The following is a 25,555-nucleotide window of genomic DNA, read 5'->3' on the forward strand; positions in this document are numbered from 1 at the left end:
CTGCCGCTACTTTTTTATAATAATTATCAAAACTCAAGTCTTTTTAAGAAAAGAAGTCTTATTTATAAATTAAAACCCTTAGTTTAGTTCAGTAGATCCAAATCCGATCCATACATCAATCTCATGGCTTCAAAGAAACCAAGAGATCGAGAAATGGTAGCAGTAGTAGAATCCGTCTACTCACTCGTCCCGCTTCTATTCATACTCGTCGCCTGCGTCGACCTCTGCGACGCCGCCACCGTCGTCGACGTATACCGTCTCATTCAATACGACATCTCCGGCGTGCCCTTTGGATCTCGCCTCGCCTCTCTCAACCACCACGCCAGCTCCTTACACTTCGCTCCCGGTTCTGATCTTTCTCGTTCCGTGGTCATCATGCCTATTCTTGAAATCAATTTCACTTCCCTTACCGGTACTTTGGTTCATTCGTTACTTTATAGTTTTCAATTAATAATTGCAATTAAACATAATGTTAGTTGCTGACTGATTGGTTTAATGACGGCAGAGTATATTACTAAAAGAATTCCGTTAGGAGGATTGTTGATTTTGCTTCCTGAAAGCCTTAACTTCCAAAATGTCAGAGGAGAAGCTGTGTCTGCTGATTCTCAGTCTCAATCACATGACATGGAGATGGTTACAGCTGTATTAACTTCACTTGATCGCTTACTTAAACATTCCAACATACCTGTAAGTCATCTCTTCAATATGGTTTCCTGAACTATTTATTAAATTATTGTATAACTTTATTTTATATGTGGTGTGGGTGTTAATTTTAATCTGGTTTTCCAGTTTCCGACGTATTTCGCATTCGAGAATGATGACATTGATATGGTATTGGCGGATGTCAAGAGGAATGATATTTCCGGTCAACCTGCTACTGCTACTACTGGCGGGTTAGTTTTCTTTTAACTTTTTTTTACTCAGATAGTTCCTTGTCAGAGTTCAAGTTAGTGTTGTTTGTGTATCTTAAATCTAGGCTATGGTGTATTCTTCTGTGATGTAATATATTTTGGAACCTTCTTCTATGTGAAGCTTTTGTCTTTTTTTATCTTCTTCTTGTTCACATTTTGGCTCCCATATTCTGTTTGAATATAAATATATTGCAGGTATAAGCTTGTTGTCTCAGCATCAGAGCCCAAGAAAATTGCATCTCCCACCATTACAAATATTCAGGTTCACCCTTAACTGTTTTTATTCCTACTGGCTACTGGAATTGTTTAGTCTATTGTATTCAATTTCAAATAGATTATGTTGCACATAGTAATTGTAATACTATGTCATCACTACCAATCAATAACTTGATAGATGAACAATCAATATTTTTTTCTAAAGAAAAATTCATAATTCTCAGATTTTATTTACCTCTAGAGTAAATTGTCAAGCTTATCTAAATAAATGATATTGATTGCTTTTTTTTTTGTATTTTTTGCTTATAAATTTATTTCATTCAAAAGAATTTGTTGGAGTCCCATATATTTTGTTTTTGCATGTCCCGTTATCATGCCTTTGTTTCAATCTGCTACTTTTTTTCTCGATCATTTAACAGTTTTTACTGATCAATGGGATACTTTATTCTCTAGTTAGTTCTGTTCGGGGGAAAAATTCCTGTCTTTTTTGAAATTATACATGTTTTTGCCACTTCATTCACACCAATTTAGGTCTACCTTACCTGTGTCTCTTCTATTATTCACTCACCTTGTGCAGCAATGTATCTATAGGTACATGAGTTAGATAGCAAGCCTAGAAAAATATTTATAATTTCCTTTTGGATTTTATACTTCTTTCTCGTGGAAATATCGGCAAAATATTAGTACGGATATTAAGACCTAATCTACTCATATTTCAGAGAAAAAACAAGTAGACTTTAGCTAATGGTTTCTGCGTGATAGAAATTTATGTTTGCTAGAAAATAACTCATCATTTACCCCCTTAAAACAACAAATTCTATTGAAAGACCCAAATACTCCTTAAACCTACATTCCTTTATCAAGCAATGAAATGAAAAAATCGCTGAACAATTGTGTAAATAATAAATTAGGACCTATCACTAAAATTGATGAAGGAATAAAAGTCGTTGCAAATAGATTTTTCATTCTTAATAATCAAGATGCACTTTAGAGGTTTCACGAAATGCTTGCTACATTTGATTGGACATATAAGCTGACCAGTGACTGCTAACTAATGGTTCTTGTTGGCATACAAACTTAAGTTAGCTTGTGTTTTGTTGTTCATTTGGCACCTAATCTGAGCCAATCATGCTGACTTTTTTAAGATTTTTATTAGCTTATAAATCAGGGTAATGGTTGAATCTGAACTGAACATTTTTTAATTTTAATTCTTCCAGGGATGGTTGCCAGGTTTAAAAGTGGATGGAGAGTCAAACCAACTTCCAACCATTGCTATTGTAGCTTCATATGATACATTTGGAACTGCTCCTGTATGTGATTATTATTTACTTATTTATATTTTATATACTTTTGGTCGGTTGTATGATGATATAAAATAGTTACTATTGTAGGCATTATCGGTAGGAAGTGATAGCAATGGAAGTGGCGTTGTGGCTCTTCTTGAAGTTGCTAGGTTATTTTCTCTTCTTTATTCAAATCCAAAGACAAGAGGAAGATACAATTTACTTTTTGGGCTAACATCAGGTGGACCTTATAACTACAACGGAACTCAAAAGGTGCTTACATCCACCCTCGGTTATATCTAAATAACCTTCAGCTAGATCTCTGCATTCCTATCTTTCCTTGGAACTTAGATGCCTTGCCTGCTCTATTTATTACAGTGCATTTATATTGGTGTTTCATCTTCTACAGTGGCTTCGGAGCTTTGATCAACGCATGCGTGAGAGCATCGACTATGCTATTTGCTTGAATAGTATTGGTGCATGGGATAATGAACTGTGGATTCATGTGTCTAAGCCTCCTGAAAATGCCTATATCAAGCAAATTTTTGAAGTAAGCCGTTTGAAATCCTCAGCAGGATAGAGCTGTTTTCCAGTTTCAATTAGCATTGTTTCCATGTTTTATTGTTTGACGTGGATTTTTTCTGAAGGGCCTCTCAAGTGTTGCGAAGGAGCTAGGCATTGAAGTTGGTTTGAAGCACAAGAAAATCAATATTTCAAATCCAAGAGTAAGTTGTTCTAACCTTACGAGAAATAACAATCCCCTCATCACACAAGAATAATCTAAGTATCTCATGCATGTGTGAAATCTTATGAAGGAATTTGGGTTTCCTAAAATTACACGATTAGTGCATTAGGGGATATCCGTACATTTTCAGCCCTATGTTACCTAAGCTCGCATGAGTTAAACTTTTGTCAAAATGCCTGATAATTTATTCTGGAAACAAGATGCACTCATCCTGTTATCATGATTACTGATATCAGTCATCTTGGTGCAGATATTTTGTACACTTATGACTTATATTGCCAATAATTATAACGAGACCCTTTATTAATTTGAAATAACTAACAGAGATTATGGTTTACTTTAACTTATTAGATCCAGAGGCATTAACTATACATAATGTCTGAAAACTGTGTTCAAGTATATCTAGCTGACATGTACGAGCTGTGCATCTACTATCATCTCCCAGACCAGGTGATATAGCTTTGACTTGCTGTAGGTAGCTTGGGAGCACGAACAGTTTTCAAGGCTGAGGGTCACTGCTGCCACCCTTTCTGAACTCTCTGTTGCACCTGAAATGTTGGAAAGCTTTGGAGGTCTATCAGATTTAAGGTTGTGAGTCAACTTGAATCTTTTTATTGGAAAATTCATGCTGTACTTCTTCCCATTTTTTTCTGACATTGTGGTTTGCTGATAGGTATTTAGTAAATGAAACTGCGATTGTCAGAAGTATCAAGTTAGTTGCTGAGAGTATTGCGGTAAGTTTGATAAATTTGGCCTAAGGTTAACACAGTAGGATAGACAATGAGTCCGATGTTTGGACTTAATATAGACAATTTTGTCTGATAGCCAACCTCATTAGACACTGCTTTGCTGCTAGTAAGTTCCCATGTGCCTAGTTTGTATTATTATTTTGTTTTGTCTGGGCACACGCATCTGAGTGTGGACATGTTTCTAAAGCTATAGTCCTTTAATTTTTGTTCAAGATTTTTTGAGTAGTAAGCTTAAATTCCATGAAATTTCTGAGCTATTTAACATCAAATAAATCATAGTTTTTTTGTTCCTAATACCCTTCTAATTATCAACAGAGGCATGTCTATGATCATCAAGGGAAGAACATAAATATCTTTGCAGATGACAGTAGTTTGGCTGTCAATCCATCTTACATACGTTCATGGTTGGATCTTTTGTCACAAACACCACGAGTAGCACCATTTTTATCAAAGAATGATGCATTGGTGATGGCATTGAAAAAGGTAATTATTTTTAATTATCCTGCATATGTTCTTCTCCTGCTTTGCCTTTTGGTTTTGGTAATTTACATTCTCTGGTTCTAACTTGAAGGTTGTGCTGAGATTCTTTAAATAGATACTATAGTATGTTAGGTTTCCTAAGATTCTCCGCTTTGGAATGGTGGGTGAGTGGACTATCCTTTGTTCGTAGCTAATTTGTTATGCCTCATGGAAACTGAATTTCATTGCACATGCATTTGTTGCTCTAAGTCGCTATGCATGCCAGCAGAACATAGGATAACCATGTGTTCTTTAAATAACAAAGATTTTATTTGATTTCCTAGTAATTTGAGAAACGCAGATTATATTTATGCATGCTGAGTTGTTTAACCTTGTCATTTTCATTTGGGAAGGAGGGATGGGGAGTGAGGTCATGAGGGTTTTCGTGTATTTATTAATTTGGATCCCAATCTTTCTGAAGTTATCATGCCTTCAATTCTAGAGGCGGTTTAGCTAAATTGTATGAGCAGTGGAATTTCATGTCTTTGTGTTTGAGTGCATGTTAGGCTGGGAATATTGTTAAAAGCATCGGAAAAGAGGAAGCTTTTTTTAATAATTTCCTTTTTATCAATCAATTTCTTAATACTTTGTCAGGAACTAGAGAATCATGCTCAAGAAGTAAATGTACAGCATGAAGTGCTCGATGGAATATTCACATTCTATGGCTCGACTAGTGCTAAGCTAAACATATATCAGGTTCTACTGTTTTTCCTATCATTTCTCTGGTTGGCAGTTGTGTTATATGTTTTTCCGATCTCTCTTGATTTAACATTCTCTTTATCGTGGACTTGTTGTATACAATTATCAATGCCTAGTAGCAGAAGAAATCTTTTATCTTTTGGCATTGGTCCTTTTGACCTTATGTAATATGATGGTTCATGGTTGATACTGGAATGTTGTGAAATAGAACTTCCTGTTGAACAAGACCTTCTCTTTAGGTTTAGGGATAAGGTTCAATTCCCCTTTGCTTTGAATGCCAAAATGGGCTTTTTAACCTTTTTAGACCATTTTGTACGATAAACTTCCATTATTGTGTCAGTTAACTCTTTTTCCTATCAGCTGAATGTGCATGAAACACAGGCACGATAAGAATTTGAGACATGTATGATTGCTAGAGTGACTCATCTTATGCAAAAATTGGTCACATTTATTTTTTCATTTTCCGTTGGTTGTTTGATGATCAGCTAAAATGTGCTGTGACAGGTTGCTAGTGTAACATTTGACTTGTTGTTGCTTCTGGTGCTGGGATCATATTTGGTAGTGCTTTTCAGCTTTCTCGTCATCACAACGAGGGTATTCACTTTTCTTCCTAACATCATACTGGAGATGCTAATCGTACTTTAGATAGTTTCATTTCTTGATTAAGTAGCCTGAAGTTGGATAAAAAATTCTGAAGTACCGATTGTCAATTGTGTTGTTGAACAGGGTCTTGATGATCTTATAAGCTTATTTCGACGACCTGCCTCTCGCAAGGTGAAAATGGCTTGATAAATGAAGAGATGTATTATGTACTGAAGATGCATCAGTAGCTTGAAGTTTGTCCCTGCCACGAAGAAGTTTGTTGGGGATAACTTGGACTGTATTGTTGATTAGTTCAGAATGGCTAGGAATTATTTAAATTTTGGTTCTAGGAAGATATATTACAACTCTAGTTGCCCGAATGAGAACAATAATTTAGATAACCGCGAGCAAATTTTGATTAATTTACATATTTTAAGTGAAAAACTGTTGTTAGCATTTCTTTGTAAGGATAAAGGTGTATTTTTAAGACCATGGTAATGAGTTGCTCCATTTTTCAATTACTATTCACGGAGTTGCATTATATTAGACAGCTGAGTCTAGTTAGTCAAGCTAATAGAAAGAATTTGTTTAGGAACAGCACTTCTTCTTTGCAAGATGAAGCACTCATTATTGCTTAGTATATTTGCCATTTCGTGTTTCCTAGAGAAAGTTTACTCATTCTTCGAGCTAGTTTTAATGGAAATGGAAACGGCATAATCAATGTGCTTATTTGATGTTCTGTCATGTAGCTGGAGATTGAAACAAAGGCTCCAATTTCTTTTGGTGAGGGTTTAATATTTTGGCGGTTACCAAAATATGACACTCTTACAAGTTATCGATGTTCAAATTACTACATTTTAGTAACTAAATTTTAATTTTACCACCAATAAAGATCATTAAATGAATTTAGAAAAAATAAAATGAGAAGCACATATCTTTTTCATTTTTTCATGTCACCTAAGAGGTAGTATATTTTAAAAGAAAATATGTAATTTGATAATTTCAAAGTAAATAAAATGTGGCGAACATTCTATAATTATCGACATAAGTAAAAAATCACTGAAAATCATTAAATGGCCCAAAGTAGTTGGTAAAATTGCAGTTTTATTATTAAAATGTAAGAATACAGAAGTCGGTAATTGTTTATGTAAAACCACAAAAAAAGAACTAAGCCATCAAACTAAGTACAATATCACAAGCTAGAGAATTGATGATTCAGTCTTACGTGCATCATATTATGTTTGATGATTCGAAGAAACAAGCATCAGCTATGGGTGGCTGATTTTGGCGAAAGAGTATCGACAAAAACAGAATGAGTGCCGCGTCAGCACCGTGTATGAATTTGGGAAAAAACAAAAGTTGGTGTATGTCTATGAGAAGTTTTAAAGAATGTGATTAAATTGAGAAAACATGTAAAATTGGTGAATTTTTATAACATTATCTCTATTATGTTTGACGATTCATAGAAGCAAGCATCAGCTATGGGTGGCTGATTTTGGCGAAAGAGTATCGACAAAAACAGAACGTCCATGGATCACCTGCAACTGAACATTACTATTGATGACTCAGAGAATTGGATTAAGTTAAAAATGCAAATAGTTTAGCTTGCCATTCATGTGGATCAAAGCCTCTTTGATTTATTGCTGTCTTTATCTCTTACTATGTGAACTGCAAGAGTAAACTCAGCCTAAGATGATACCATACATTAAAAGAATCCATTTTCAGGTTTAAAATTTAAATAAATGAAAAGAAAACAAGGCGTACCTTGTACAATTTTACCAAATTTTGCTCTGTGCTGGAGAAAGAAATTCTACAGCAAATTCAATTGATATGTGATATAAAAAGCTCAACAAACCTACTTGAACATGACGAACCTAACAACTTGGAATCTACAAAGTACAAAAACTAAACAATAGCAGTGATTCTGTTCAGCTGTAGTAAAACTAAAAAATGAATCGATTTAACCCACTATTTTTCAACTACCAAAATTGATTAATAAATAGAAGCACAGACCTTTGACGAAGAGCCTGGATTATTAGGATTTGAGCGTGAAAAACTTTCCACAAAGCTTTTTATAGGCACCATTTTTATCTTTATTTCAGGACAGTAACAGCGAAAAGAGAAGAGCAGACTGGCTGAGCTTGACCTCAAATGTGTTATACAAGCTGATGGACTTCAATTCTCAGATTCCACCTCAAACCACATCCAAACCGAGGTCAATAAACAAATATCAGGATCATGGGCTAAATGGTATTGGTAATGATGCTCTTCATATTTTAGTTTAATTGATTTTGTGTTTCCTTTTTGAACTGTAGTTACTGACTTGAGCATGAGATGATCTTATATTATAGAATTTCGTTATAAATTGGGAGCTCGGGGAAACAATTTTTTTTAAACAAAAAATTTCCAAACTGATTCCAGTAATGAGAATATCTGATGCAAACCACTCAAATAAACATCTTTGCTTAATAAGCTACTCGAGCACTAAACTACCGGCAATAAATTATCTTCACACTCATGTTGGTAATGCACAACGCCATGTGCAGTTCAAAATACAACCAACAGAAATTGGATAAATATGACAGCTTCATCATTCTCCATGGACATTCAAATTTTGGAATATATTAATCAGCATCGGCAACAAATAAACACAATGACATTTTTCTGTGAGATTACTGTTTCCAAACTAGGCAAAATGCTATACAGATTTGTTCTTTCACCCTACCTGGGGAAAGAACTACACCAATGAACAAAAACTCCAGCGAGCAGATAGGCAACTTCCATCCCCAATTGGTCAAGAATGGTGTGCATTCAGCAGCGCTCGATATACCATGTCAATAAATTGATTGTCCTACCATTCACAACAAAGCTTGTCAGGTAAGTAGATAAATGCAGCAGTTACAAATAAATACTAAGATCACAAGTTCATAACAGAAAAGGTACCGCATTGGTAATGTCATTTTTCCTATTTCTTATTTCTTATAAAACTTGGGTCAAGGAAATCATGATTCAGTTCAACTGTTATTTCAACATTTTTTAATTCCACATTTGATCAAAATAATTAACTCTTATTTCAACACTACATCGTTTCCACAATTATATCAAATAAAACTAACCTGAACAAGCACTAGAAGAGCATCCCGAACTTTTTCTTTGCTTATAACTGGGCCATAATTTAGAGTAGCAGACGCAGGAGTCAGAGATGGTGGAGGGTTCGGTGGTGGAAACGGTTGAAGGAATGGAGCTCCATATGAACGCTGTAGGCTCACAGGAGGATTGAGTGGAGGAGCAGTGGGAATGGATGATGAGACAGGTGGCACCACACCTGCAGAAGATGATGGTGGAGGAACAAAAAACGAAGGCTTTACAAGATTTGTGGTCCGGTTGCTGTTGCTGTTTGCCTCCAGGGCATCAAGAATTGGCATCAATGAAGTAGATGTTGACAGGGGAGGAGATGGTATTTGCAAGGTTGGCACTGAAGGTACAGCAACACTAGTTGGAAGGGAAGGTAAGGGAACTGGATTTGAAGATTGGTAAGGTTGTCCGATAGCTGTTTGATTTGAAGCATTACCAATATTAATGGCTGTCTGCAATCATAAAAGGCAGAGATTAAGACCTCAGCTCCTAGCCACGTAAGATGAACTTATAGGATGCGGACTTTCAAAATCGCAATTTTGCAATTTACTAACTCAGAGGTATGCAGTAGTGTGCAGATAACTACTGCTATACTACGAAAACAGATAAACAGGATGCGAGTTATATCCTTTCTTGATAATGACTAGTATTTAACAAGAGCAGATCTTTTCATCGATTATATAACAAGAGTACATAACAAGGGATGTCTTACACTAAAGAAGTTTACAAAGGCGGGATCATCAGGCACATCAGAGATACTAGAGGTAGTTGATGCTGGTGGCTCCAGAGGACCATCAATAACTGCCATAGTTGGTACAGCTTCCAATTCCTCATATTCACTGCAATTAGACATATTGATTTTAGATAGAAATTTAACTTCCACCGGGAAAATGATACAGGAAGGGATAACATAAATGTTGCCAGGGGAATGAGCAGGCTGATAACACTGTCCAACTAGATCACCTGTTTATGTTAAATGATTGACATAGCCCAATTTACACATTTTGTTAACTTTAAACAAAAACTTTAATTGCACCAATCGAAGCGGAGAAAGTGTGATAGAGGTAATATGATTATGAGCTCTTCTTTTCCAATGCATTCTAGATACAGGCATCCAGGAGAGTAAGTGGGCTTATCACACAGCTCAATTCGAGATACTACATTTTTTTATTCTCTTGTACACTGAAGTTTGTGATAAATGGGACAGGTTATGGATAGAAACAGCTCTTCACCTTCAAATAAAAAGTGAGTTTTTCCGCTTTTTAAAATAAAAACAGCTCAATTAGAGATAATTCTTTAGTTCCCAGACTACAAAACATTTCTTTCAAGATAAGAGGATATGATTACCTTTTAGTTGGTGCTACCTTTGACTTCTGAGGTATCTTGGAATAGGCATTGATTATCCTGAACATGTGAACAAAATAGACAATAGAATACATGCATGTAAAAAAGAATTAAGGTCGACAAATTCACATACAAATTAAGGAAGGATAACCAATCATTAAACTAGAGGGTCTAAAAACATAGGATATTGCCAGAACTAAATGACAAAGATTTTCCATTTTTATCTTTATCTACCAGTATCAAAGAATGGATGAACCCAACCAAAATGACATGAATATGCAACCATAAGAAATAAATTACTTTTACGAATATATAATATAAGGCTACAGGCCATAGCTATTGTTCGTCATGAGATTAAATCATATGTGTACTAATAAAAAGAGTGCAGCGTGCACTGATATCAAATTCATTGCTCCAATCAAATTACAAAAGATGCCATGATTTCTTAACTGAGGTCTACCTTATTTGACCCCTCAACATACTTATTTCTAGAAGATATGTCAAACAAACATACCAATGCCACGAGTCTGATCATCACTGAATCATATATGTTTGGCAATTCCAATCAAATTCATTAGAAGTTAATCATCATTTCAGTAAGCAAAATGTATCAGACTTATGCTACAAGCCTACACCTTCTTCGAAGGTCATTCAATCATTCTTCACATCTATCAAATGCACCTCGTCTCGATATCACTCTATGATGATAATGGATGACTTGGATGCAAATTTAACTTAAGCAACTTTGCGAGAAGAGATAGCTCTCAAGATCTGAAGCATGCAATTGCATTTAGCTGCCTGAATTATTCAACTTTGCCACTAATCATCTTATAAGATAAACATCTCCAAGTTGGGGGTGAAAGATCGCAAAAGTACATATTTTTCAATATGTTGACTGAGAAAAGTGGTAAAAATCAATATGTACAAACTATGACAGAAAACAATTAAAAAAATCCACAAAAAACTAGCATTTCAACAAACAATTCCAGTTAAAAAGCATTGTAAGTTTCTATAAACAGTTTCCTAAAAGTTGACAGTTTACCTGCTAAAAAGATTCGCAACCTCTTCACATTCACGTGGATTATAGAACCAAATACCATTCACTTCTTGAGCACCATTTCGATATAAAAGATACGGAAGTTGGACCTCATATTCAAAATCCCCCAACAGATTTTCAACCAAATTATCTGCTTACACCAAAATAATAGAGCTTAGGCGTACAAAGAAATTTATATTCATTCATGCTGTTGTATGAAAAACTTACCATCACCCAAATTTAGCAAAGAATTACAAATAGGTACATGCTAAAGGTCTTTAAGTTAAAACTAAATAAAAAAGGGTTGATTATGGTACCAAATTATTAAATTAAACAAACCCTTAATGACATATTATTTCTTCAAACATAAAGGAGTTTGTCTGCTTGCTGCCATTTGTTTGAAGCATTAAAGTACAGAAGTCGTCACAAAGCTAATACAACTCAAGGTTATGTTTTTTAATCTTGTCACAAGCAACAAGGGCAGTAGAGTTCTCTAACCTATTGATAGATTGGCTAACCTATAAAAGAAACTGCTAAACTGTAAACAATATTACACTTCCAGCTATGATTTTGATTTTTTTTTTGTTCAATACATAAAGATAAAGACCTTGATGGACATCAAAAGAAAAATAATTAAAATCAAGTGAAAAAAGACGGCTTCCATGAGAAAGGTTAAAACATTTTGCAAATAACTCGTCTCAGTGAAAGCGCATTCATTTATGTCATTAAGAGTAAGCAACTCAGCTGTCAAACAATTAAACCAACAAGAAGGATGAACAAACTGAGAAAATAAAAGCATTAAAACAAACCTGTATTACGGCGATTCATAACAATAAACTGAAAACGAGGCTGTGTATTCCTGAAATATAGTAAAACAAATAAACCATAATCAACAATTGCACATAATTGAACAACAGAATGCCAAATAAACAAACAGCATAAGAACTAACCTCTTAACAACAAAAAGAGATCCTTCAACGTCCTTGCGACTCTGCCCATAGAAAGTTAAACACAATGAGAGAGATGGAGAAGTTGAAAATGTGAGGAGGGAAGGGAAGCGTACCCATTGGCTGAGGTCGATGTTAAATTCGTAGAAGGTGACATGAGCTGCTGTTATCAGAATTTCCTCTACGAAGGGGTCCATTCGTTGAAGAACTGTTAAATTCAGCATCTTCGTGCTGTTTTGGTCCAGATTGGGCATCAATTTGCCGTTGTTTTGAGTCATATTTTCCCCAATTAGGTGAATCTGACGATAACAAACCCTAGAAATAAAATTACATAAAATTGAGGATGATGATGATAAAGGCGAGTGTACCCAGAGTTTGGTGCGTCTGTCAATACTGAATACACACGCTCTCTCAGCTTCTTTATTTTTGTTTTTCTTTTACTATTTTCCTCATTTCTTACTTCTTACTCCATCAACAAATTCATTACTTTTACTCGATTTTAATTAACTTTTCCAACGGACCAAACCTATTTGTGAAGATTGAATGGTATTTTTCTTGTAATTTTTTTTAATCATAGGCTTTTGACAAATTAGTACAATTTAATTAGTGTTTTAAACATCGAACTGGTGGCCGAGTCATGACCATCTTCTTATTTTAACCCATATAATCATTGTGATCAAACTGTTTGAATTAAAATTAATATATAATAATATTTTAATTTTAAAGTTATTCAATTTTATTGTTCAAAACGTTAGAAAATAAATTTCAACCTTTCCACTTTTTGCATTTTATCGCCCAAACTGTTTACCGGCAACTTTGTGCATACGTGACAATCATAAATACATGCATTAACATATTAAGTTCCACCTTTTAAAAAATCTAGATAAATCTTAATTTTCCGTGTTTTTGCACTTAGTAGTCTAAAAATGATACATAATTGCCGGAAAATGGATTGAGCTATAAAATGCAAAAACAGGAAACATTAAAATTTGATTTATAACATTTTAAACCATAGAATTAAATCACTAAATTTTAAAAGTAAATTTTTATAATTTTGAACAATACCCCAATATATATACACTTTAAAGGTAAATTTTTATAATTTTATAAAAGAAAATAAATAAACTATAATAAAACTTTAAAAATCAATCAGTATTTATATTTCAATGTTTCAATTAATATGATTCTTTTTCTTTTTCAAACCGATTAAATCACATTCCGGTATTTTAAAAGAACCAAATCAAATTCAACCGGTCATTTCAATTCAATTCTTAAAACACTGCAACTAATAATTGCCTTTTCATTATTCATCATAATCATTAACCATATGTTCCAATTAAAAAATTAACCATATGTATGGAATAGAAGCTTTTATATTTCTAAATTATTTTTAAATAGATTAGTAAATTCAAACTCGAACAACTTAACCCAAGCCTAATCAATTTTTTGACAAAACTCCTTTTGGTTTGGCAATGAGTCACATTTTAACAAATTAACTTATAAGTTAAAAGGAGCAAATTGCCTATTGACGGGACAATTAGCTTACAAATTAAGGAAGCAAATTATCAAAATGAAGCTAATTACCCATAATCACCAAGCACGTGTACTAATTCGCTCATTGCTTACAAATTGATGAGACATATTACTAGTTAATTCTATTAACAATTATAGTCCTTGCAAGCATGTTTCAAAATGAAAATTTTGTTTTCAAGTCACATCCGGTCGATTATAAAATTCCGTGCATCATAAAACACAACACTTCAAGCGCCACCATGTGAAGATATTCATTGACCTGCTTCCGAAACAGAACTTCAAATTTTAATTTAATAGGAACTACTAGTTGCCCATTCTCATTGATTGAACGTCAATTACAAGTTATATCCTTCCAGCAAGAGCTGCATTTAAATTTCAACAATTCTCTCATTTTTCATTCAAGTTACAGATGCTCTGAGCTGCTTATTCTGCTGCTTTTCCTTTCCGTCTGCTACTGTCTGTTTCCAACAGATAGCAAACCATCGAATCCACATCATCGCCAAATATGCTGTATGCCTCGATCACTTGCAGATAGCTGAATCCCATTGACAAAACCATCTGCATACTACTGCTCAGGACTGTGTCCTGCAAATTGCTTTCCCTTGCCCCTGCCCCTTCCTTCTTTGTCTCACTGCCTGATGATCCTGTTACATCAAGTTGACAAATAAAAGCTTTGTTCTCGTCTCTATAGCTAAACAAAGAGGAACAATTAAACACACTGCTGACTGTAACAGCAAGAGATTAAGGTGAAAAACACCAATTTGGATTCCACATCAACAGTTATTCACAAGCAATAGCAAACCTCACAATACAAAAATCTATCCACTTACTTGCTCCTGAAGACGATGGTTCAGCAGCAGAGGTAGAAGATTCTTTGCGACTAAGTTGCTGCTTAAACTTGTCATCGGCCAGATACTCTGCTCGAGAAGCTTCCATCACCATGCGTTCAATCTCTTTCTCAGTAAGCTCAAGATCTGAGTAAAACCGTCCCTCAGCTAAAAGTGCCTGTTGTTACCAAGTATCAGGAAAAAAAAAAAGAATCATGTAATCAACCCAAAAGAATATATTACATAATTAATTTTTCAGATCAAGAAACTTACATTATCAATCTGCTGGTCTTGTTGTGCTTTAATTGCAGCTTTAACCTTATCCTTGTCCACATTTGTCTGCAAATAACATAAAATTGTTTTGATTGCCAACATATCAATCCTTTTTTTACCATACAAGTAACGTATCAACAAAAAAAAAAGAGGTCAACTCTCCAAGCCTGAAAATCAATTAATCCCATTTCCCAGTTACCCTATCCTTTCAAACCAAAAACAAAAAGGCAAGCATTCTCATTAAACAAAGGCAGGAACTGAAAACAGGGCAGAGACGCACCCCTTGAAGACAGCTGAAACCAAGCCCCGCACCGATTGTTAGTCGACGTGGATCAACAAGAGAGTTGTAATGATTACCATGATGATAGCTTAGCCTAATGGGTGGTGAATCGGTATGGTAATTTCCATGGAATGTGTTGATAGGTTCTGCATCAATGGTTTTGGTTGGTGAGCATGAAAAATGTAGCAATCAACAATGCACATTGGATAAAAGAAGTATTAATGTAATAACGATAAAGATAAAAACAGTACCTGTGCTGTAGGAATAAATGTGGATAGGTCGGTTATACATCTCTGATAAAGCTTGGATCTCCGCATTGTTCCCATAAACCTGCCAGTTAAAATGAAAGAAATTGATCTCCCACAAACCGAATTATAACGACAACCACCCTAAGACATGCAAGCCGATGTACTAACCAACTACCTTATCCAAAATAAAACATGAAAAGATTCAAGCAAATAAAGGACAGCACGGAGAAACAAGTATCAGTTCGGGGCCTTAATGTGTAAGTGATATAAGAGTAGGCTTATTGCCTAGAAGATTACAATTCACTTACCCTTTGTTTGGGTCAATTATACTCTAAAATTCATTTCATTTACATATGAATTCATTTAGTAATTCACTGGATATAGGCATGATCAATTTTACAGAATTTTAAAAATAGTTTTACTAAATGAATTTTTAAGTAAACCAAACACAACCATATTCATTCACATATGAATTCCACAAAACTTTTTGGAATTCATTTGAACCAAGCACAACTTAAGAGACACCAATTAGGAATTTAGCGAGAAAAAATGCAATTTATTATCTTTATCCAAATGCAAAAATTCAGAATTTCACAAGAATTGAATCATATAAGAACATTCAGAAAGTAATCTGTAATTACCAAAATATAAGCAGCAGAACATAATGAAGGACTAAACAGTCACCCTCAAAATTACATTCATACCTTATCCCTTCTCTTCCTCTTACAATAAGATGTAAAACCTTCTGTAATAAATTGAGAAAAGTGGTCCCTCTCTCGTTCCTGAATGAGAAAAAAAATCAGGATAGCCCATTACCTCACTAAGTCATGCCAACAAAAGCATAAAGAGATACTATTTAGGCCAGTAGAGCAATGTATTACTATGGAGATGATATAAAGTATAAACTTATGGGATAGCATGAAAACCGTTATATCTTTGATCTACAGCAGCTACTTACTTGAGCACAGGGGAAAAACAAGAAAAATGTATCTAGCAGACAGCTATCAACAGCCATCCAACTAATTAAATCACCACAACACCCCAAGCCCAAATAGAAGAGGAAAAAAAGTTCAATGAGCAGACCTTCTCCCGATACCAAAGTTCTCCACTTGACAACTAATGAAGAACAATTCAACCTAAGGACGACAAGACCTTCGGTTAAAATATCCTCTCAAAATAATAAGCTTCACTCGCCCCCATCTTTTCTGTTAAACTGACTATTATTATTTTCATATGTTTGGGAACTTCTGGAAAAGTACATCATAATGAGAGAGCTCTTAAGTAATCACCACTTGCAAGAGATAACTGACCAATCAAATGCATGGACCACATTCCAAGTCTATTATTATAACAGCCTAATAAACTGTTTGTCCCATAAAGGACGAATGCTTTTCACTGCACTCTTTTTAAAACTATACATGTATTTTTTAGTATGTTTTATTTTCCAGAGATTTAATAACCCACACCACCAAGAAGGTTGAACTTAAGCAATGAACTAGTAAAAACATAAAATAACAAAATTAGATTAGTTACCATATAGTCCAAGCACATTTGTCTAGTCAACTCATATGCTTCAGAATCTCCATACACTTGATCAGCCACAGCACGGAATAGACAATTCCCATCCTCTAACATTCTTTTGACTTCTAATCCTTTAGCCCGCCTCAAGTCAATCTCAAATTGGCGTTCTCTTTCCTGCAAAAATTGATGCACTCATGCAACAGTCCACTTTTAAACAAAATAATTGACATAAGTTGATCAACTCTTAAGCATACTGTATAAAGTAATGCTAACAATAATTAGACATCAAGATAACTACCAGACTAGAAGAATTTTAGTTAAAACCATTAGAGTCTAGAGATGGAGATAATTATCAAGATTTGTCAAAATGCACAATGCTAATAAAGCAACCAGATGAATACCTAATAAAAAAATAAACATCTAAAAGAGTAATTGGAAGGTACTGGAACAAGAAAAATGGCATTTTATGACCATCAACAGCACTATTGTTAGCCACAACACAAGCACGTAATTTCTATCAAAGATGTAACCCTTTATTCCATATGGTGTAAGTAACAACAATAGTCTAGGTTAACAGTAGGAACCTACCAAATCATCATATGAGGAAACAAAGCAAGGGTTCTGCTCATCAGCACTATTATACCCCTCACAATCGCCATGAGACATAGGAGAGGAAGGCCGTGATCCAGTAGGAGAAGTTCTTGTAGAAACAACAGGCCAAGCAACTGCTCTTCTAGATGATCCACTCCGAACAGAATTTGAGCTCCCCGACGCAGACTTCCTTGAGTTAGAATTTGTTGCTATAGGCTTTGGAGGTGGCACAGGAGGTGGTGGTGGTTGTGGACTCTCACTAGCAGCATTTGGAGAAGCACTGCTTGAACCTTCACTATCAGCTGTGGAGCTCTCCATTATTGTCAACTCACCAAATCCTTTTACCAAGTCCCCTGATTTGGCACCCTCGGCATCAACCAATTTCTCATTAACAACAATTTCACCACTAAAAATCTCATTTCTATCGACGCTAATGCCTTCTACCACTAGTTCATCATTTTTTACTGCCTTTGCGTCAGCACTCCCACAATACTCAAAGAGCTCATCCGCAACGTGAAGCTCTTGTGAGTCACTGCCAATTTCCTCATCTTTTAAAGTTGAAAGGACCTGAGGGGTGACTGTGACCTGAGTCTCTGGCCGAGCAGCTGAAGAGGACCCTGCTCGACTTTGGTTTGAAGAAGAAGAAGAACCACTGCCCCGTTGGACCAGAATACGAGTCATTGATCACAGGTTATTGCTCTCAATCACTGGAACCCACACACAAATTCTCAACGCTGAATGACCAAAATTAGAGACAGCAAAAGACCCTAGCAATGAATGGTTTATCGCGTGTTCTTGCCTTCGGCACAGTGACGCCAATTCCTTCGCTATAGGAATTCTTCCAGCCCAGCGTGTTCAGCTCCCCTTCGCAGTGATACGATTTCTGCATTCCCCTAACAATTCTCATGAGACCCAGATCTCCAACTTTTAAACAATATAAACCTTCTCTAAGTTGATGAATTTTACCCGAAATAAGGGATCTCGCAATTCACGTTCACAAACTCAAGCTGCAATGATCAAAAATCAATTTCCACAAGAATCAACATTAAAATTCCACCCTCTTCACAAAAAATAGTGAAACAATTCAAATCATTTTGATAAGAATTGAAGCTTAACACTGGTGAAAAGATTTAGATCAATCCCCATGATCTTGTCATCGGAATTAAAATAACCCATTCTCACAACGTACATGGCTTCTATTAATAAACAAATCAATATAATCACTTGAATATAGAGAGAAATGAGATAGAATAATCTTCTAATTATGCGGCAAAGCAAAAGAGAGTAACTATGGCATAAAAAAGCTATTAGCATCAATGTTATGATACATAATCCTCAAGAAAATGAGATAATTAGGAAATAATATGAGTGAAGCAAAGCCAAAGTGTATCATTAACAAGAAAAAATACAGTACTTGATATCTCGAATTAAACTGATTCACATAAATTGGGAGATTATCACTTCTTTTAAATCTTTAACAACAAAAAAATATCATCCATCAATCAAACGGTAATAACAACAAATAAACAAAAAGTCAGAAAGATAAAGGCCCCATGATAGCTGTGAGATGAAACAAAAAAACCCTAGAGTTGACTCAGAACGAGTAGAGTTGAAAGGAAAAAATGGAGGACTCACCTTAAAGATTGATGAATTAGGAAAGTTGTTGAAAACCTGAGTTTTGTTGGGTTAGATCTGCAAAAGGGGAAAGGTAATTAAAAAGAATAGGGTGGTTCTTTCTTAGGGTTTTATTAATTAATGTATTTAATTTTTTAGAAAAACAAAAACGATAATAATAATAATAATAGGAAAAGATAAAGAAAAAAGCTGATAACTTTGTATAGAAGGAGAGTATTTTTTAGAGAGAGAGAGGGTCTTGTTTGGTTAGAGAGAAAATAAATGAAATGGAAGGCTGGTATTTAACGGTGGGTTAGGTGACGTGGACTCTACCATTACCTACTTACCACACTACCTGTACACCACAGTTTTACACGTGCCTCCCTCTTCATTCGAAGTAGTATATTGTATCCTTAAATTTAATTAAGCCAAAGCAGATTGTAACTAATTACACCAACTTAAACCAATTTCATATAAATGCAACGGAAAACACTTACAAGGCACACAGTTTTTTGTTTCTTTTAGTAATTTCTATTACTTAACAACACAGTAAAAACAAAAAACAAAATCAGTTCCTTTTGAGAGCAAATGCAGACAGCAGAATGAGCAACGCCAACATAGCTGCGGTTAGGAAAGAAGCCACCACGGCGGTGCTTGTCTGCTGGCAGAAGTCGGTAAACTGTTGACATATTGCATTCCAGTTGGACTCTGCGTTTCCATTGTGTGCTAAGTACACTATGGCAGCCGCAGAAGAAGCAGCCGAAACTGTCAGAGCCATCACCACCTGCACATTGACATCATCAGTTACTACTCAACTTTAATTTAACTGTGACTTTCTTAAGTAAGACTGGGTTAATAAATGCATACTGTGTCAAAGATGATGAGGAGAAGCCTGGCTACTGTTGCGAGAGGGCGGACAATGCAGACTATTGAGAAAGGTAAAGAGAGTATAAGGTAGCCGCTTGCTATGCCATTTGCAAAAACAAAAAACCTGCATGTACGTAAATTTGATCAATATATACTGTCATATTCAAGAATCCGGGTAATTAGATGAATAATGAGTATACATGAAAGTAGGGAGATCGTTATATTCAGCGTGGAACTGAAAGAATTGAGTGAAAAAAGGAAGAGTTTGCTCAGTAGTCCCCATAATGGCGGTGGCAGCTAAACCAGTGGCTATGGCACATAGCCTGACAACAAAGTCAAAAATGGCTACACCCTTTTTCCACCCTCCTTTAGGCTTCTTTAGGGCAGTTTTAGCAGTGAGTAGAATAGGGGCAGCAATACCCTTCCCTTTAGTTTCACTCTTGGGCTCTTCAATAGTAATTGTTGCTGTATCTTTTTTCTCCGAATCCATTAGTGCGGTAGTTGAGAGAGATCAATTGAGGTGTTGATATGAAATTGGATGAAGAGGTGTGAGTTAGTTATATAGGCAGTGGGGAGAAGAAGAGCTAGAGATACAGTTAATGGTTTAGTTCAGGTGCTCAGGAGAGGAGTGGTTGTAAACTGAAAGCAGCTAACTTGCTCCACTTTGTGCAAACGAATGTTGAACCAATTTCAAGTCCTAATTTAGCTAAGAGATTATGTAATGCGTATGACACAACAAAGCACTTCTTCAACCATCCGAGTACATGGCAATAATATGTGGTTGGTCGGATCATTTGCTCTCTATTCATGCTTTTACAGTTCCACCACCTGTTCTATCCGATTTTTTTTTTGAGAATCCTGTTCTATCTGATTTAATGACTATTTTTGCTGTATAGACAATGCTGCATCCTTTAGTATCTAACACCAAATCTAGTAACATTGCAAGCTAGGTAAAATGATAGGGACGCGGAAAAACATAACACTTGGACACGGCAAAACAGCAAAACGTTGTTCTTTTAAAAAGATTATGTTAAAAATGAAATTTCCTATCTGAAATTCATGAAATGTCCATACTATCTAGATTGCAAGCAAGGAATGGAACTTGACATTAAGGAGATACAATTCAACAAATCAATCATAATGTGAACCAGTTTAGTTACAAAAGCATTCAGATATATGCAACTCTAATTACAAAACAAAAATATAATTAAAGAAGGAATTTGTATGCAAAAATGCCAATCAGAAAGGTCTTCGAGTGAAGCCAAAACAAAAATCCTGCAACTCTTCCTATATTACAAGCCGCACTTCAAGATCTAGCTGTTTGTTTTAGGTACACTGTAGAGTATTTCGAGCTAGCCTTTATTTTGCGTGTTTAATCGCCTAACATGTGTGGAAAAAGAATCACTCTGTAGTCAATAAAGCTTGCTGTTGGTCCCTATCTATATGTGCTATTGAATAAACCTAATTCGTTGAGTTGCTTTTGAAACAAAATACAAGAATATGTTTACAACAACAAACTATAAACAGATCCTATGGCCGCAGTCTCAATCCACGTTCTGCAAGAACTTCATGTACCCGACGAGCTGCTTCTGCAGTGTCATTGAGGGGAGGGTAGCTCCAGCTCTCAGCAATCTGTATAACACAGATTAACCATTAAATAAATAATTAAGGAGATAAGAGATTCCCATAAATCTATTCGCAAAGCTGTAGAAAAATGATGAAGAAAAGATGAACTTTCCGTTGCATGAACTAATATAAATTAAAGGAAACAATATCAATGCCAGACAAACATACCAAGACAGACAGTACAAAATATTATTGACCGCAGAGGTATTTATGCACTCGGATAATTAAATCGGAACATTGTGAGCTCATGCAAAAGAAGAAGTTTAAATTTTTTAAAAAATGAAAATATATGGGTTAGAAGAATTATGGGACTAGTATTCTTCTACTCTAAGACTCTTCTGTTCTCCAAAAAAAAACCAGGTACTTACATCCTCTAAACCTGTAAATGGCCGAACCACTCCCCGCTCTCTCAAAGATTTATGGAAGTCAGACAATTTCCATGTACAACGTTCAGATCCCATGACATACACAGGTTTCCTGCATAAAGATACATAAAAATATGAGTCAGTATGCACTACATATATACACTTCTTCTTCAAATGATTGATAAAACATTCTCATGCATACCCTGTGCTGCATGCCTCACTTATCATACTAACTGAATCTGCTGTAATGATGAATGCGTCTGCCCAAGCTAAATGTCCCATGTGTGGATTTGGCTCTGTGGATGATGAACATTCAAATTTATAATATTAAATAAATCCTGGTCTCAATTTATGTGTGTGAGAGAATAAACACAGGCCTTTAAAATTGACAAATCACACCTTCACCGTCCCAAATGTATATTTTTGGATCATTTCCGAGTTCTTTGATTATTATGTTGGAAACCTGTAGGCAGGATAACAAGAAAAAATCAAGCATGTTAATAAAACTACAATATAAGTCTAGAGACTAAAGAACCATAAAAAAAAGAGGTAATACCTTTCCAGGTGTCCTATTTGAGAAAGATATTCTGACACTCCCGCAACTAGCAAGCACACTAAGCAGACTGGCACTTAACTGCTTTGCAAGGTCAGTCCCATAGCGACAGCAACCTGTGAAAATTACAGGAAACATCGTCTTACAAAACTCGTGCACAAGATCCATTCAGAAAAAGACAGTGAACAAACACCTCTGGCTATATACGACAAAAAAAATTAAAAAAAGTTGCAATATTTGGAAATAAAAAAGAACAAGTGCTTCCAGTTTTTGAGTTGGAAGGAAGCATATTGACCATTTATATTGACAGTATAAACAAAACCATCAAGCTAAATGTAGATAGTACAACTGATTAAAAGCGTGATGAGTACTAACTTGTAGGTCCTCCAATGTTAACCACCAGTAAGGGCTTTGGCAGTGGTGCAAACTCATGATGCCATGCACTAGCTGCAGAACGAAGTGCAGCAAAATCAATTTGATGCAAGGCTCCTAAAGTCAGTACCTGCATTTTGGAGACCGTAGCATTTAATATAAATTCCAACTGTTGCCGGAAAATAAAACACGATAAGGTAAGAATCACACTACATCAAACAGCGAAAACAATATAACTAGTGCCGCATACCACATGTGCATCAGGGGGTTCACATGGAGTTACCCACTTCTGAAGAAACCGAGGAATCTTCTCCTGTGCTTGAGGACTTAAAGGATAATAATCATGGCGTGGAGTGATTATCAGGTCAAACCTATTCAAATGTGTCCTTGGATGTTGAATCTGCAATATAAAAAACAAAAAGATTATAAAAAAAATTACAAGGGTTAAAATGCAGCATGATAAAGAAATGGTCTAGTAGTGATGTGTCTGGCCTATGGATGTAAAACTACACTGCCGCCACTATGAACACTGCAGGCTTCCTTGCTTATAGCATGAATGGATGTTCATGCAAAGTCTCGTATGTTAAAAACTCCTAGTTATGTATGTGAAAGACCAGTACTCAAATTTACCAATAGCAGGTTTCAAATCTTTATCAGCAAGGATGTAAAGAGCATGAAAATTGCCTTTGCATATAGTTACAAACATGGATACAAGTCGACAACCCATAAATTATCATATTCTGATGTGGTAACACAAAGTAAATCAAGGGAACCTATTGCACAATTCAATGTGAATGTGTGGACGTTACGAAATGCTACTTCCCAACAATTCCTTGCAAACGTCTTAGAAATTGTCAGCATATAAAAATCAACATGAGCAGGATCACATATACAAGTAGCATTAATATCATTGAATCATCGTAAGATATAATTTGCAGTTTGTTAAATCAATGTGAGCATCGGTCTCTAGAAACAATGACTTGGAACCAACAACAAGGCTCCCTTGAATAGCAAACAAGATGCGAAAATAGAAATAATCAATAGTTTCTATCACAATTAGTCATAAACAGTCCAAAGAGGTAACATATCAGCTGAATTAGCTCAAGTACAATTTCACAGAATATACATCACAATGGTGTCAGCCGGATTGGTTCCAAAGGTAGCTCATGCTGCATGTAAATGAAAACTGAGACACGATCTTCGACATAGAACGACTACAATCAAACGGACAAGCATGTGATATGAGAAATTCAGTGTAGAAATCAACTATTGATAGGACATATGACTAAATGAGCACTATGAAGAGAGATCACAAATTGACCAATATTTTTCTTAGAAAAGCATTACCTAACCCAGTTTCCAGATGTGTGGAAAGACTATGAATCAATCAACTACAATCAAATATTCTGAAGCATACCTGAACAACAAAAACATTTTCAGAAGCCAAACGTTTTATAGAGCTTGCCATAGAAATAGTATCTCTACCGGATGCAACCACCAATAGAGGACCATCCCTGAGAAGTACAGCATAGAAAACGTAAAATTAGATTAGCATCTCTGTAAAAGCAATAGATAAGAGACTTTGCAGTGATCTAGTCAAAGGTAACGGAAAGTGATAGTTTTGGTTTAGATGAATGTATATCAGTTGAAAATCTTATCCCTTCAGAAGCAAGGTGATCAATTGGGTGTGCATGAGACCTATTTTTCACGTCTAAACAATTAATAGAGAACCAAAATCCTATGCCAGAATTCAAATCCTATAAGTGAAAAGTTAAGCATTGCTAGAATCCAATTTTTCAACTTCAGAGAAGAAAATTTGAAGGAATTTTGAGAGAAATGAAATCATATCAAAAATCGACCAGATTCCAAAAGTTCAATGAAACTCAGTTCTCATAACATGATTTGGTCCGAACAAGGAAGCGTGTGAAGTTTCAAACATGTGAATTTATTAAGCATGAAAACGTTTAACTTACATCAAATAAGCAAAAAATAAAAGAATATAGGACATAATTGAATTACTTTTCATAAGACTCACGGGCCATATTGACAATATGCTTCAAATCAGCTTCTAAAACCGTAGATAAACCCACACTACTGCCGCCATTTTCGGAATGAGAATCTGCCAATTTGTTGCGTCTCCAGTAATAGTAAAGTTGCCTCACAATATAATATAACCTCTTGTGAAGCCAAACTGGAAGCCAGTGTAGCCATTCATTCAGTCCTCCTCTAGGTCTACTAACTCTCTATTATTAAATCAGAATAAATAAATAACTGAAAATCACGATTCAATTCAAGTAGGCATTAAAAAAGTTAAACATATAAATGATTCGAATATATATAAAAAAAAAAAAAAACTTACATATAAGACATGGTTATCGGAGAGGCCTAAAGCGCGAACTAAACCGAGGCTTTGATTCTCAGAACCGGAAAAACCGTTACCAATAACGACGGCGCGTCTAACAATGCTACTAGGGCCAGTTTCGAAGATTTCCGGTACTCCCATGGTCGGACTCGGAGGTTCCGGGAGTCTAATTGGCCTCATTAGACGAATTCTCCGATCAGGATTCAGAAAACCTAAATAAAAACTAGATATGGATTAGAAACATATATGAATGAGAGAAACGGATTGGATGGAAACAAAAGATGTGCAGCAGAGTTTTACTTTTCTCTTCTGCTTACTGCTGCTTTTTAGTTTCTTAAAACTGAAAACAGTAATTAA

The 25,555-nt window shown here is 35.4% G+C and overlaps 5 protein-coding genes across 6 annotated transcripts; 1 reads left to right on the top strand and 4 right to left on the bottom strand.

The window, feature by feature from the left end:
• The first annotated feature begins 33 nt into the window (after positions 1 to 33).
• LOC126663890 (uncharacterized) lies at positions 34 to 6,228 on the top strand. Its single transcript, XM_050356456.2, has 14 exons — positions 34 to 412; positions 506 to 687; positions 790 to 893; positions 1,107 to 1,173; positions 2,345 to 2,437; positions 2,519 to 2,683; positions 2,820 to 2,960; positions 3,058 to 3,135; positions 3,631 to 3,743; positions 3,829 to 3,889; positions 4,220 to 4,387; positions 5,018 to 5,119; positions 5,627 to 5,716; positions 5,849 to 6,228. The coding sequence occupies exons 1-14, from the start codon at positions 124 to 126 to the stop codon at positions 5,909 to 5,911; spliced, it is 1,716 nt and encodes a 571-aa protein (XP_050212413.1). The 5' UTR covers positions 34 to 123; the 3' UTR covers positions 5,912 to 6,228.
• Positions 6,229 to 8,306: 2,078 nt separating this feature from the next.
• On the bottom strand, positions 8,307 to 12,607 carry LOC126664699 (mRNA-decapping enzyme-like protein). The gene is made up of 8 exons (XM_050357209.2): positions 12,283 to 12,607; positions 12,170 to 12,210; positions 12,029 to 12,078; positions 11,226 to 11,370; positions 10,187 to 10,243; positions 9,552 to 9,678; positions 8,821 to 9,291; positions 8,307 to 8,555 (listed from the first exon to the last, which is right to left on the bottom strand). The coding sequence occupies exons 1-8, from the start codon at positions 12,442 to 12,444 to the stop codon at positions 8,499 to 8,501; spliced, it is 1,110 nt and encodes a 369-aa protein (XP_050213166.1). The 5' UTR covers positions 12,445 to 12,607; the 3' UTR covers positions 8,307 to 8,498.
• Positions 12,608 to 13,967: 1,360 nt separating this feature from the next.
• LOC126672619 (OVARIAN TUMOR DOMAIN-containing deubiquitinating enzyme 6) lies at positions 13,968 to 19,401 on the bottom strand. Its single transcript, XM_050366633.2, has 10 exons — positions 19,075 to 19,401; positions 18,406 to 18,446; positions 17,437 to 18,322; positions 16,861 to 17,022; positions 16,032 to 16,109; positions 15,331 to 15,409; positions 15,080 to 15,225; positions 14,800 to 14,865; positions 14,530 to 14,704; positions 13,968 to 14,343 (listed from the first exon to the last, which is right to left on the bottom strand). Exons 3-10 carry the CDS (start codon positions 18,118 to 18,120, stop codon positions 14,123 to 14,125), a joined length of 1,611 nt encoding a protein of 536 aa, XP_050222590.1. The 5' UTR covers positions 18,121 to 18,322; positions 18,406 to 18,446; positions 19,075 to 19,401; the 3' UTR covers positions 13,968 to 14,122.
• Positions 19,402 to 19,501: 100 nt separating this feature from the next.
• Positions 19,502 to 20,459, bottom strand: LOC126672862 (casparian strip membrane protein 3-like). Its single transcript, XM_050366841.2, has 3 exons — positions 20,121 to 20,459; positions 19,921 to 20,044; positions 19,502 to 19,837 (listed from the first exon to the last, which is right to left on the bottom strand). The coding sequence occupies exons 1-3, from the start codon at positions 20,408 to 20,410 to the stop codon at positions 19,622 to 19,624; spliced, it is 630 nt and encodes a 209-aa protein (XP_050222798.1). The 5' UTR covers positions 20,411 to 20,459; the 3' UTR covers positions 19,502 to 19,621.
• Positions 20,460 to 21,108: 649 nt separating this feature from the next.
• LOC126672762 (mitochondrial fission protein ELM1) lies at positions 21,109 to 25,539 on the bottom strand. Of its 2 annotated transcripts, XM_050366779.2 has the most exons (11): positions 25,499 to 25,539; positions 25,196 to 25,410; positions 24,856 to 25,079; positions 24,254 to 24,350; positions 23,087 to 23,236; positions 22,840 to 22,966; positions 22,468 to 22,580; positions 22,311 to 22,374; positions 22,114 to 22,207; positions 21,915 to 22,023; positions 21,109 to 21,552 (listed from the first exon to the last, which is right to left on the bottom strand). In XM_050366779.2, exons 2-11 carry the CDS (start codon positions 25,376 to 25,378, stop codon positions 21,451 to 21,453), a joined length of 1,263 nt encoding a protein of 420 aa, XP_050222736.1. In that variant the 5' UTR covers positions 25,379 to 25,410; positions 25,499 to 25,539; the 3' UTR covers positions 21,109 to 21,450. The 2 variants fall into 2 exon arrangements, with proteins under 2 accessions (XP_050222736.1, XP_050222693.1); XM_050366736.1 differs by having other exon boundaries at positions 25,196 to 25,533.
• Between the last annotated feature and the right edge of the window lie 16 nt (positions 25,540 to 25,555).

Source organism: Mercurialis annua, linkage group LG1-X (assembly GCF_937616625.2).
Source record: "Mercurialis annua linkage group LG1-X, ddMerAnnu1.2, whole genome shotgun sequence".
Lineage (NCBI taxonomy): Eukaryota > Viridiplantae > Streptophyta > Magnoliopsida > Malpighiales > Euphorbiaceae > Mercurialis > Mercurialis annua.

Coding starts and splice junctions, on each gene's coding strand:
- LOC126663890 (XM_050356456.2), top strand. CDS start 124: ATGGCTTCAAAGAAACCAAGAGATCGAGAAATGGTAGCAGTAGTAGAA. Junction 2,438..2,518: donor ATACATTTGGAACTGCTCCT/GTATGTGATTAT, acceptor TTACTATTGTAG/GCATTATCGGTAGGAAGTGA. Junction 4,388..5,017: donor TGGTGATGGCATTGAAAAAG/GTAATTATTTTT, acceptor ATACTTTGTCAG/GAACTAGAGAATCATGCTCA.
- LOC126664699 (XM_050357209.2), bottom strand. CDS start 12,444: ATGACTCAAAACAACGGCAAATTGATGCCCAATCTGGACCAAAACAGC. Junction 10,244..11,225: donor GTTGCGAATCTTTTTAGCAG/GTAAACTGTCAA, acceptor TCACATGTTCAG/GATAATCAATGCCTATTCCA. Junction 9,292..9,551: donor CCTTTGTAAACTTCTTTAGT/GTAAGACATCCC, acceptor TTATGATTGCAG/ACAGCCATTAATATTGGTAA.
- LOC126672619 (XM_050366633.2), bottom strand. CDS start 18,120: ATGACTCGTATTCTGGTCCAACGGGGCAGTGGTTCTTCTTCTTCTTCA. Junction 16,110..16,860: donor AAATGTGCTTGGACTATATG/GTAACTAATCTA, acceptor TTTCTCATTCAG/GAACGAGAGAGGGACCACTT. Junction 14,344..14,529: donor ACCATCGTCTTCAGGAGCAA/GTAAGTGGATAG, acceptor TTGATGTAACAG/GATCATCAGGCAGTGAGACA.
- LOC126672862 (XM_050366841.2), bottom strand. CDS start 20,410: ATGGATTCGGAGAAAAAAGATACAGCAACAATTACTATTGAAGAGCCC. Junction 20,045..20,120: donor AACGATCTCCCTACTTTCAT/GTATACTCATTA, acceptor ACGTACATGCAG/GTTTTTTGTTTTTGCAAATG. Junction 19,838..19,920: donor TCCTCATCATCTTTGACACA/GTATGCATTTAT, acceptor GTCAATGTGCAG/GTGGTGATGGCTCTGACAGT.
- LOC126672762 (XM_050366779.2), bottom strand. CDS start 25,378: ATGAGGCCAATTAGACTCCCGGAACCTCCGAGTCCGACCATGGGAGTA. Junction 22,581..22,839: donor TAACATTGGAGGACCTACAA/GTTAGTACTCAT, acceptor TAATTTTCACAG/GTTGCTGTCGCTATGGGACT. Junction 22,375..22,467: donor CAAATAGGACACCTGGAAAG/GTATTACCTCTT, acceptor TCCTGCCTACAG/GTTTCCAACATAATAATCAA.